Source organism: Crocuta crocuta, unplaced genomic scaffold (genome assembly GCF_008692635.1).
Source record: "Crocuta crocuta isolate KB4526 unplaced genomic scaffold, BGI_CrCroc_1.0 scaffold16, whole genome shotgun sequence".
Classification (NCBI taxonomy): domain Eukaryota; kingdom Metazoa; phylum Chordata; class Mammalia; order Carnivora; family Hyaenidae; genus Crocuta; species Crocuta crocuta.
Genome location: NW_027531893.1, coordinates 9,483,859 through 9,496,694, shown reverse-complemented (window position 1 = coordinate 9,496,694; position 12,836 = coordinate 9,483,859). Strand labels below are relative to the sequence as shown.

Genomic DNA, 12,836 nt, shown 5'->3' with positions numbered 1-12,836 from the left:
ATCAGGCGGAATCCTATGTGCTTCGCATGCTGAGACACAACCCTTGATCTGGAACTGGACAGCTCCTGGGACACCATTCTTGGGACCCCCCAGGACTAAAGGGTCCCCCCCACACCAGCCAGAATTCATGTGAAGCCCTAACCTTCAGTGGGACTATATTCGGTGGTACTTAAGGTCCAACGGGGTCTGAAGGGTGTGGTCCTAATCCAGCAGGACTGGGGGCCTTATCAGCAGAGGAGACAGCAGGGAGGCCCTGGCAGACAGAACTGGACTCCCAGCCTCTAGAACGTCAAGAGAGAAGTTTGTTCTCAGGCCACTGGCACTTCTCGTTGTTCTAGGACGACACGGTGCCAGAGGCAGGATGCAAGGACGAGAGTCAAACCCACCTTCCACCCAAGATTTCCAAGAATCCTGATCGCTCATCCGGACACACACGGGCGACCCAGCTCTGCGCCCAGAAGGCTCTGTGAAATCATCTCAGCATACAGAGCCGCCACCCTGCCCTACGCAGGGGTGCGCACGCTCACCCCCCACGGGGCACCGAGGGTCGAGATGCGGGTGTGCGGACACATCTCCTCCAAGATTTGAGTTATAAGCTCTGAGGGGACCCTACTTGCTGAAGATCCCAAATCATACAACTAGATTTACGTTTTGAGTAAAAACAAGGAAAGCAGCCTAAATCTCAGCCGGCGGCACAACCCCGGTGTGTTCAAGTGGACGGCGTCAACGCCAGGGCACACGCAGGGCCGGCTCCGTCCTCCAGCACATGGGCTGCGGGAGACCCACGGGCCGGCCAGCGGCTCAGACCGTGCTCGGCGGTGGTGGAAGGACTTCATCCTGGGGAGCAGGGAACCCCCTGGGAAGCCCAGAGCTGGAGAGCCGCTAGGGTTCACGGAGATATCCGCCCCCCAATAAACCACCCACAGCACGGCGCTGTGCAGCCTGGAATGCGCGTCTGCGATCTGGGGGGTCGCTGTTCTTTGCAAAACAAACGCAAACGCTTTGGAGTAGACACACCTCAGGGCCAGAGTGAAGTCTCGTCCCTCTGCGTGAGGCGTGAGCCACACAAACAGAGAGCGCTGCAGACACAGAAACACAAGGCACGAAGTCACAGGGAGTCAGAGGAGACTTCTGTCCCTTCTCCGTCCTTCTGGTTGCTTCCAGAAGAAAGATCTGAGTTTAACACTAGGATGTGCCCAGCACCCTCCTGCCGCAGCTCCCTTACTCGCCTCTCTTTTTAACAATGGGAGGGGGTCTTGGACAGAAGCTGGGACAGGCAGTGACATCCAGGCCCACTTAACATGGGTTCCTTTCCGCTGTCTTTGTTTTCAGTTACCTGCTATGTAAGTCAACTAAGAGTAACTCTCTGTTTACTATAATCATGGAAAGTTCCCTTTTTATTTTTATTTTTTTTAATATTTTATTTATTTCTGAGAGAGAGGAGAGAGAGAGACAGCGTGAGCAGGGGAAGGTCAGAGAGAGAGGGAGATACCGAATCTGAAGCAGGCTCCAAGCTCTGAGCTGTCAGCACAGAGCCCGACACAGGACTCGAACCCACAAACCGTGAGATCATGACCTGAGCCGAAGTCGGACGCTTAACCGACTGAGCCACCCAGGTGCCCTGAAAGTTCCCTTTTTAAATAAAGTGCTCAGCTTTTCCTAAGTGTACCCGTTTAAAAAAAAAAATTACAGGCTAAACACTGGTACAGCGGTAAATACATAACTGAAATTTGAAAGCCAGCGACTTGAGTGTTCCCCCAGCCCGTGTAGCCCACAGGTGCACACCGATAAATGTCCACCCGGCCGAACCCAAGCCTGAGAAGCGCCACGGTGAACTGCACATTCCACTGCACGGAGTGAGCCAAGCCATTCCCAGCAACCAGACTGAGAGAGCCTGCTCATTTCCGTCTTCATCCCTGCCACGGATAGCGCCGGCCATCCCCCGGACCCGCCCTTCCTTCCTCCGTGATAAAAACCCAATTCGAGGAGCGGGAGGGGGACTTCCCAGCAGCCGGGGGGAGCCCGTGGGACTGACGGAGGCCATACCAGTCCGATACTGTGTGCACTTCTAGGAAGGGGCCTTACAGCTGGGGGCAGGCATCACCCTTTCTGTACCATGGACCCGCTCTGCAGTCCGGTGAAGCCCATGGACCTCGTCCCAGAAAAAGATTCTAAATTACNTAGAAATAAATAAAAAAACATAAAAAAAAAAATAAATAAATAAATAAATAAATAAATTACATAAAATCAAACACACAAGACTTCAAAGGAAACGGATGATACTGAAATAGGATTGTCAAAACGTAAAGAATAAAAGTGACCTACTAAATATGTACAATTCTTTAATATCACATTTAAAAAACTAACTATTTTCCAGCAGAAACAATATGCTGAGACATTTTTTCTTGTTGCAGCTCTCACAGGGGCCTGTGACTTCTATTAGCGTTAAAGTCATCCACTTTGCTACCACGACTATGGTTTCTGTGGTTTGCTGGTATTTCATAATGGAAGGAAATGTCAATTTCAGTCAGAGCCTAGAGGAAAAAGTTGAATCCTACCTATGGAAATGGAGGAAGTCTCTCCTTTGCTTCCTCCACCTGGGATGAGACCAGGATGGCTGGAGCCAAAACAGCCATTTTGGCCTATGAGGCAAGATGGAAGGAGTCCCGGTTTCTCATTAACATGGAGCCACATACCCTCCCCAGCCTGCCTACTTCTGGAAAGAGGCATGAATTTCTATCTCCTTAAGCTGCGGCTGCCTTGCTCTTTATTATATAAAGCCACACAAACCTAATTTCATTATATCTTGAATGCTTTTTTTCCCCAATACTAAGGTTCAAAACCGNGAGGCATGAATTTCTATCTCCTTAAGCTGCGGCTGCCTTGCTCTTTATTATATAAAGCCACACAAACCTAATTTCTTATATCTTGAATACTTTTTTTCCCAATACTAAGGTTCAAAACCATGTGAACCCAATCTTTAGCAACTTTCGTACTTAAGAGATACGCTCCTCCTTACTTACCAACATGACTCCCCCAGAGCTACCCAGTCAGCACAGTTCCTCTGTGGCTGGCGACCATACAGGAGGCAAACCCCCAAACCCCTCAAAGCCCAGTGCCGCTCCAGCTCTGAAACGTGTCCTGTAGAGCGTGCGCTCGCCCAGACGCCACGCCATTAGCCACAGCTCAGGAACTTAGAACCGCACAGTACACTCCGACCATGGACACACACACACACCTGACTTTGCCCCCCATTTCGTCAAGTTTGCAGCCACGCGGGAGCAAGCGCAACGGCACCCCGCTGAGGTGCAGGCCCGAGCGTCACCGGCACTGGCAGAGGACACGCGGCAAGTACTTACTGATGGTCATCGACTCTGGCACTGAGGCGGCAGGTAGCAGGCTGCTCAGAGGGCCTCCCTGGCCCGGAGGACTGGCTTCCACACTGGGAAAAAGCAGACGGAGGAAGTTACACTCAACCACTCAAAATATACAACCTCCCCATTCAGAGAACTAGCAGGTACTCAGGGCTTTCAGGTACAACTACGGGAAGGCACGCGAGGCGGCACTTCAAGACCCCAGGCAGCCCTCATCATTTGCGGGTTCGCTGCTCGCAAATCTGCTTACTCGCTGACGAGGATTCGTCCCCGAAATCAATACTCAGTATTCTTCTAAAACAAACAGCAGGGGCGCCTAGGGGGCTCAGTCGGTTAAACGTCCGACTTCAGCTCAGGTCATGATCTGTGGTTCACGAGTTCGCATACTGCATCGGGCTCTGTGCTGACAGCTCGGAGCCTGGAGCCTGCTTCGGATTCTGGGTCTCCCTCTCTCTCTGCTCCTCCCCCACTCACACTCTGTCTCTTTCTCTCAAAAATAAATAGAACATTAAAAATATTTTTTTAATGAACAGCAAAAAGGACTCTGCATCCTGGACGGGCCTGGGGATGCCCATCCTCCCTGACAAAGTGCTAACTGTACAGGAGCCGACAGGTGGTGTCACTGTCACAGAGGAGAGCCCCGTCGCCCCAGGGAGACACTGCAACACCAAGCATGGTGTGAGTAACCAGCGACTGCCACCCTGCAGCTGAGGCTGAAAATACAGATGTGACCCACCCCCACTCTCTCAAGTTTCCGCCAGATTGAAACTGTGACGAGAGAAAAAGAAGCAGCTCTTAGAGCTGCAAGGATCGTGGCGGCATAAGGGAGACTTTGGTGTCCATCTTAGCTCTGCCACCAAACATCCAATGACTTCAAGCAACTCAGTGTCCCTTTGAGATACATTTATTTGAAAATCAGGAAGCCGACAGGGTGCTTACCACTCTATTCTGGACTAAGCACTCCTCAAGTATGTAAGAGCTAAGTGGCTCAAATATTATGTAATATTAAAAATGTGTAGTATTGTGACCAAATGTTAAAATGTAGGAGATGATGGTGGACTAGGTACCCCGATACAGCCCCAGAAATGATAAAAAATAAAAGAGGTACGCAAATGAAGTTTGATAAGACACTCTTTCTCACACCCTGACGCCCTTGACAACTTCCCATCCTAAACTTGAACATAAATGCAAAATTGGGCCTTGACCTTGAATCCCGGCAGGTACACTCCTACCTCCAAAAAAGAATAAAAGGCACTGCTGTGAACAGGACAACTCGACCCCAAAGGCGATTTTGTTTCCGAACACTAACCTGTACCGGGGCCCAGACTCCGGGAGAACGTGGTCCCCCGGTCCCGTCCCGTTCTCCAGGCTTCCGAGGGGGGCATCTGTGCACAGAGAGCAGGGGCGGAGGGAAAGTCAGCCATCTGTTTTCATTTCATTTTCTCCGCGAGGCAAGGACACAGTCAGACACTGGCTCCTCTCTACATCAGTGCATTTACAAATGTTCCCTGGCCTGCACACCGGACTTTAACCTGCTACTCGTTTCGTGCTGTTGGCCAGAATCTCAGACTTGGCACCAGTCTCTAATAGGAGGGCCCATCCTCCCGCTTAACCTTTTTGACCTTGAGCCACCTGGAATTATGCATGAAGTCCATATTCAGAGGCAGCCTCGGGATCAGGGAATTATCATCAGCGGTCTGTCAGACACAACTGCTCTTGCTGTAGTGGCTTATGACAGACACAAGGGGGCGGCACAGTCCAATCACGGACAGTCTGCATCAAAACCCAGGGCCCTGCCGCCTTCTGAAAAGCCACCTCCCAGCAGTGTGGTGCATGGGAAAGGCATTCCGAACAAGTGAGGCCACAAATCACCCCTAGGGGCACTAAAGGTTTTCATAGATATGTTTGCTGCTGTTCCAAGTCTCTTTTCAGAAAAAGGTGCAAATCCGTGGCCCCTTGGGCTGGACGGGTACATTTAGGCCAGCAGCCCCAGGGGTAACACTCGCCAGGTGGAGAAATTCTGGCTTGTGGGCACCCACTGAAGAACCAGGCCTGGATGCGGGGAAGGGGCAGGGGCAGCAGGGAGCGCAGCCCACTGCCCCAGGCTACCCAGCCTCCCTGCCCTTCCTCCTGTTCTGGCCAGAGTTTCATCCGGCTGCGGATTCCCCAGCTCTTCCAGGGGCTGCACCAGGGAATCCTAAGGAGATAATATTCTGTCACCTTTTCTTCTACCCTGCCGTCCCCATCAAGCTATTCCACTCTCTCCCACTTTTTTTTTTTTTAATGTTTATTTAGGGGCGCCTGGGTGGCTTAGTCGAAATTAAATGTTTTATTTATTTCTAGNCCCACCAGCTCCCGCCCCCCTCCCACCTTCTTCTTCTCTCTGATTCCTTTGTGACGGTGTCTCTGGACCATGGCTCAGAGGCCTCCGTCCCCCTTGGCAAATCCAACAGGGTCTTGGCCCCGGCCCCCAGGTGTGTAAAGAGGACACGTTCCAAGCACACAACTCTGGCTGGGACCTCAATCAGGAGCCCTCGTCCCACGGTGCTGGCTGCCTGCCTGAAAACCCTACCCGGCCGACCAACCCATCCTGGCCTCAAAACCCCCTTCTGTCACCCTGTCCACTGGGCGGGCTCCCCTCAGGGTGAGGCGCCCTCCCTCCATCATGGAGCTCCAGGGGCCCCAGACCGGCCGGCTCTACCTCACTGTCACCCACTCTTGTCCTGAGTCATCTCCACTGCAGCCCTAGTGCTGAGGCTCGATACTTTCCAGAGGTCCTGCAGGGGCCCCCACAGTTCTGCCTCACCCCTGCGAGTCCACCCCACTCCCAGCTATCCGATTCCCCTCCCTGAGGCAAAACCGGGGACTACAACACACGCGGCAGAAATCCAGGGCTGGAGTAAAGGCTCGCATACACCAAGCCTGCGCAGCCCAGCGCTTTCCCACCAGAGCGTAGGACTCAGCTGCCTCGCTCGCCCTCAAGGCGCCCTCAGAGGGGCCCATGACTATGACCTTAATTTCACCGACCTGGAGACAGCCCTGGCGGAGTTCAATGCCCTGTCCAAGATCGCAAGCTCACGTGTGAGAGTCTGAACCTCACTCTGCCCAGAGGCAGAGCTGAGCCCTTCCCCCTTCGGGATCTCTCACGCAGCTGGTTGGGGCTACGCGTCCTTGGATTCTCCGCCCTACTCCTCTGTCTATGCCGCGTCCCCACCTGGATATCGTCTTCCAGCCACCAGGTGTCAACTTGCCTCGGCATGCCCCTCCCCCACGTACTCATTCCACCCACTGCTCAGCATTCGCCTCCCCAGCCCACACCGTGGGCCTGGCTCTGGCCAGGGTCAGGGTCAGGGTCACACCAGAACCAGGGCAGGCACAGCCCTGCCCTTAAGGACCTCAAGGACGAGCAGGGGGATGGGCATCACCAAGCCAATTACACAGGTGCACAGTTCCGAGCTGAGGTCAGGGCGTGGGGACACTCGAGGTTTGTGGCAGTGTGAACAGGAGGCCGGGCTGACCTGGGCCGGAGGCGGAGGAGCCCTCCGAAAGGACACTGGGCTGCCACCTGCGGGAGGCACACGCACCGGCTGCAGGAGGCGGGGGAGGGGCTGGTTCGGGGAGGCAGAAGCAGGCTGCTATGGCTGGGGCGTCGGGAGGGGTCAGGCTCCAGGGCCAGCTGGGGCCTTGGTGGCCACAGTGACGGTTCCTGATTTTGTCCTCAGCCCACGAGAAGAGCTTGGAGCAGGGGAATGATGCAATCTGATTTATATTCTAGGACATCACTCCAGTGAGGGTGGGGGCGGGGGCAGAAGCAGGGAGAGCTGTTGATGTCCCGTGTCCCCTCCCTTGCATGCAAAACTCTGGGGGTGGGGGGGTCACCTTCAGATCCTCCCAGAGCCTAGCAGAGTGCGGTACAGAACAGGACCACCCACTGGTTGTGTACAGAAAACCACGAGCCCTGAGTGGCACACAACCCTCATGAGTGGTGTGGGGACCACACATAGTGCGGGTCCAGGCCACCACACGGCCTTGACATCTAACAGTAACACGACCTTTCGGGAGCCAAGCTCCCAGGTCACCTGTCTCAGATCAGCAGCGCCACAACAGAGCCTCCCCAACCTCGACAAGCAACCCCAAAGGCCCAACATAGGACGAGAAGTTGAAGAATCGGGGAAATGAAAGTTTCAGGATCCACGGTTTCAAATGAACGAACAAGCCCTCAGAAACGGACCGTCAGGGAGCGCCCGGGGGGCTCGGTTGGTAAAGCATCCAACTCTTGATTCTGGCTCAAGTTTGATCTCACAATCCGTGACTCCGAGCCCTGCACCAGGCTCTGCACTGACAGTCCGGAGCCTGCTTGGTAATGTCTGCCCCTCCCCCCACCTGCAGGCATGCTCTCTCTCTGTCTCTCTCTCTCAACATAAATACACAAACTTCAAAAAAAGAAAGAAAGAAACGGGCTCTGAAGTTGCTAAGGCCCAACACTAAGCCCAGGAGGGAGGGAGCAGTAACGTTTTCCGGCATGTGTGCAGTGGGCAGAAATGGGTGTTTGGTTCCCCTCCGTTCAGTCTTCTCAGGTGAAAGGAACTTTGGGCTGCTTCTCCCTCGCGGCTTCAAGGAAATGGTAACTGCGCTTTGCTGCGTCACAGGTAAGAGACACGCCCAGAGCAATGACTGCATCCAATCCCATATCCCGGTCCCCTGTCACCTGGCTGGTTGTCTTCCTTCTCTGACCCTCTAACCCTGGCTCCAAAGTAGGGCGCCCTAAGCCACAGAGCCTCCTCGTCCGAGAATCAGAAGGACAATACTTGTCTCCAGAGTCCCCTTCTCTGCCACCTTCTCCCCCCCAGATTTAGCCACCAAAAACACATCCTCCTCCACCACGTGCCTCCGTCCGTCTTCCTCGAAACGCCCCCAAGGGCAGTGACGCTAAAGAGAGCAACGCTTTCAAAGATGATGGGAAGGTCTCCCAAGGGCCGAGCCATCCGTGTCGGAGGCTGTCAGTGAGGACACAAAATGGTTCCCCGGCCGGAATGAGAGAATCTGTGGACCTTGCTCAAGCAGGAGGGTGTGCATCGGAAGGGACAGCGGTCAGGAGCGAGCAGAAGCCCCGGAGCCTGGGCCAGAAGCGCCGACGGCGTGCCCTCGGAGCCGCGCGGGGAGAGGCCTCCCTGACAGGTGAGCCGCACGCCTGCCCGGGAAGCGGGGGTCGGGCCAGCGGAGACGCCATGTGTCTTCCTGCGCAGCTCCCACCCCGGCGCGCTGCCCTTGAGGCTCCCGGGGCTCCCGGCGGCTTTGTCATGGCAGACAGCGGGCGCACAGCGTGTCTGAAGAGGACAACGGAGATACGCGGGAGCTCGGGCCCCCCGACGGTGACGAGGGAAGGCCTCCGGGCCTGGAAGGCGGACAGGCAGAGGTGGCACGGGGGAAAGCTGCCAGTGGGGAGGCCTTCCCTCAGGAGCTGGGGGCCGCCACAAGCCACCTTCCCCGTAGACGCTGAAGGAAGCCCATGGATGGAGGAGGGGCGCTGGGTTCTGGAAGACTCCACCCAGCACGGAGGACGGCACCCAGCAGGCCCCGGGAGCAGCCAGCCCCCAGCCCCCAGCACAGAGAGGAAGGGGCCCAGGGAAGAAGACGGCGTGTCTGGTGCGGGCACCTGACAGCCCAATGGAAAGGCCCCCTCGGCGGGGGGGACGACAAGGTGAGTGGAAGCCACGTGGTCCCAGATGGGCGCGGGGCCACCCACTCTCTGCAAGGCCCACGCGCACCATGCACGGCAGACAACGGCCAGGTGCCCAACCCCACCCGCTGGCCGCTGGGACCACGGCCGGTCACCTGAGGGGAAGGACNCGGGCCACCGGCCCCACCCTCTCAGGGGTTTGGGCTGAGACCAGGGAGAAGCGCCGGCTGGTAAGGAGGCCACGGCTGAGGCCAAAAGGGAAGAGGGCCAGAGAGAGCAAAGAGAGTCCCAGGAAAGCGGAGACGGNGCCCCCCCCCGCCCCGGCCTCTGCCTCCCTGCCCTCGGGCCCGTGCGGACAGCAGGCTTTCTCGGGGCCCGAGCAGGTGCCTGGCGCCTCTCCCCGCGTTAACCTGGGAGCCTGCGTCACATCTGAGAGGCAGGTGAGAGGAAATACCACCCTTCCCCATGGGCCGTGGGCGAGGGGCGACGTGTTCGTCCACGCTGGCTGCCCCGCCATCCTGGGCTCACCCAAGGCCACGGTAAGTGTCAGCTGTCAGGGTGGCCACCAGCTGCACCTTCCAGGGGGGCCCAGCCTGGCGGGCTCAGTCACTCAGCCCCACACTAGGAGCCGCGGTCTCCGCCGGAAGCACCGCCGCTCAGGGAGGTAACCCGCTCCCGCGGCTCGTGGGGCCGGGCTCTCTGACCCCCAGCCCACCCCTGCACTTCAGCCTCTCTGAGCGGGTTTCTGTCCCCTGCCGGTGACGAGAACAGTCTACCATCCGGTTCAGAATGTCAACAGCCTCCTGAGCAGTCGGTGGGCCCCTTTACGGTTTCTTAACCCTGGCCCTGGGAGGGTAAGAAGGTGCCTATGGGGAGTTGTGGGTGGGGGAGGGGAAGAGACTGGGGCCTCACTAGCCAGGCGGTGCTGCAGGGCCGTGACAGCCGGCAAGCACTGTACGGGCTGCACTGTACACCCACCTCTGGACGAACCGGGCTCGTCCACATCCTATATCCCCCTTTCTCACTGCTCTAGCTCCAGAAAATAACAACAAACCACACAAGAGAACACTCAACCAAAAGGAAGGGGTCAGAAATGCTTATCCACTCCAAAGGCAGAATTTAAGCAAGCTACTCTCTGACCCCAAGCACCCGGTCGCAAAGGGTGCCGGGGCCTCTAGAGCTGGAGTTCCGTAACTTTCTCCCTAAGAGGCAAAAATAATGGCCACCATTTGTGGTCTACTTATAACATGACCAAGTCCCCAAAATAAAGTCACTGGTGAGGAAAAAACACAGGCTTGGGGGCTCCTTCATGACTTGTCAGTTGGTTTGGCCCAACACTCGCTCAGGTGGGGACAAGTCACCAACACTCCTTCAGCAAGAAGAAAGGCCAAAGCAACGCAGTCCATTCCAACCTCAACAAGCCTCTCCGGCCCTGCGCCCCTCGGCTCAGTCCCACTGCAGCGGGGCCCCGCGCCCTGGCTCCCGAACGGAGGGAAAGAGTCCTCAGGGAACACCCACCTGCGGGGCCATACGAGCCCACTCCACTGACCGGAAAGAGGACATCGGCGTCGCCATGGAGCACCTGCAGCGGGGCCCAGCTGTGCATCTGGGAGAGGTGGGCGTTCACGTCCAGCGGCCTGAGGTGAGAGAGCACAGCTGCGTGACACACCGAAGAGCCTCTGACGGTTCAGAGAACCACGAGCATCCGCCGGCCTCCCTCAAGTTCCTTCTCGGGAACCAACCAGACCATGACGGAGCTGATGGGAGCGGGAGCGTGTGGTCCAGATCCAGACCTCATGCATCCGTCCCCTCAGCCAGGGCTCCTGAGCCCTACGATGTACACAGTGTTTATCCCGCCCCCAAGGAGCTTCCAGTCGTAGAGGGGCCAGGACATGAATCACACAATCCCGCAAGGAGATGGAAAACACCAGTTTGGATTCACGGAGCTGGTCAGGAAGGCCACGGAAAGCTGCCTTGAAGAAGAGAGGGGACAGGTGACAGCTGGAAGTGAGAGCACAAGGTCAGCCGACGGAAGAGAAGGAAGAGAGGAACGCAGGCCAGGGAACAGCATGTGCAAAGTCCTAAAGCAGGAGGAAGGACAGTGTCCCCGGCTCTGAAGTGATGGCAGCCACGTGACCCAGGGCTAATGTCCCTTTACCCTGTTGGTTCTCAAACCCTCATTAGTAAAAGGGCAGAATCAGACCAGATCGCGTCTGGGTCCCTTCCAAGGAAGAGGGTCAGCTTAAACATTAAGCAGGCTCACAGGAGCTGTCATATCCGTCACCTTGTCCCCGAAGTACAAAAGCAACCTGGCCCATCTCTGTCACACCCAGGTCAGTGGGTCTGAGACAGGATTTCCCCCCCACTGCGGCATCTGCATCTGGGCAAGTAGGAGCCGTGACTAAATACAGGGACGTGTGTGCACAGAATCACTCTGTAACTCAGTTATCAAGAAATCCAAAGCAGACCACAGTCATGCCTGCTTAATAGAGGAAGGGNGGGAGGGGGGAGGGGGGAGGGAGGAAGGGAGGAGGAGGAGGAGGAGGGAAGAGACAGAGGAGGAGGAGGGAACAGGAAAGGAAATGGTGGAGGGAAGGGGCGGGAGGGAGGAAACAAGCTCCAGGAGGTTATGTCACTCGTGCAGGTTCAGCATCCTGGACAGACCGAGGCTTCAAGGATCTGAGCCCACATTGTCCAGATGCAATGACAATGGGCCTCTGACTGCCACCCACCTCGTGGCATGACACGTGCAATTTTCCTTTAGGTTCAGAGCAGGGATCAACAGGAATTTTTTGTAGAGGACCAAACAGGAAATATTTTAGGCTTTGTGACCCTAAGTCTTCTTCTCCATCATCATCGTTGTTGTTAGCAATCCTTTAAAAAGTAACCACTAGGGAGGTGGGGGGTACGGGGCAGGTTAGATGGGCGATGGGTACTAAGGAGGGCACTTATGAGGAGCCCTGGGTGTTGTACAGAAGGGATGAATCCCTGAATCCTACTCCTGAAACCAGTAGTGCACGGTGTGTTAACTAACTAGAATTTAATTTTTAAAAAGGGGTGGGGGAGGGGGAAATAATTAAACTAAAGAAAAGCAAAATTAAATTAAAAAGTAACATCTATCCTTAGCCCGGGGGCGGATCTGGCCTGCAAGGCTTTCAGAGGCCTGTCACTTAGAGATTTTCCTTTCAGCCTTCTCTCTACCTTTGGGTCCAACATTTGGCCCTGAGCAAGAGAGGGAAATAATCCTAACAGAATTTGGCAAAACCCATCATTTAACGTGCAGGTCACACCCACAATGAGACCCTCAACAGACCGGGTGGGGCGCAGCAGCAGAACCAAACTCCAGGGACGGGGGCCAGGCTCTGGGGTGAACTTGGTTGTACCTCCAGAATCAGAACAGAGCTGCCTTCCTGGGGCTCCAATCTAGCGCTGGTAACCAAAGGGACTCCCAGACACCCAGAGGGCACTCAGGGGTGCCCTTCGGGAAAAGGCAGATTGGCTCCAGGCAGATGGGATTTTCTACTCTAAGGGGGAAATTCTGCCACTTCCTGGGACCACGCGCAGAGCGCAGGTGAAGCCAGGCCTCCTTAGCTGAGATTCAGAACCCAAGCAAAAGGGCCCAAGGGCCACCACCCCTAAAATGCCCTACACTGAAATGATTCCTAAGGCACAGACCCATTCAGAACGTGGTGCCACAGTTGGCTTAAAAACAGTAATGGGTGTTGCTTTTCATCGGAAAAGTCCACTTATTTTAAAAGCTAGAAAATGCCAAAAAGCTGGGG

The 12,836-nt window shown here is 55.8% G+C and overlaps 1 protein-coding gene across 1 annotated transcript in view; it reads right to left on the bottom strand.

Moving 5' to 3' along the window:
- SNX29 (sorting nexin 29) overlaps positions 1-12,836 on the bottom strand; it is a 469,938-nt gene that overhangs the window by 399,047 nt on the left and 58,055 nt on the right. Inside the window, exons 10-12 of the mRNA XM_077773189.1 lie at positions 10,573-10,691; positions 4,684-4,759; positions 3,360-3,442 (exon numbers count right to left, since the gene is read on the bottom strand). Coding sequence (XP_077629315.1) covers positions 3,360-3,442; positions 4,684-4,759; positions 10,573-10,691 — 278 coding nt within the window. The remainder of the gene's footprint in view (positions 1-3,359; positions 3,443-4,683; positions 4,760-10,572; positions 10,692-12,836) is intronic.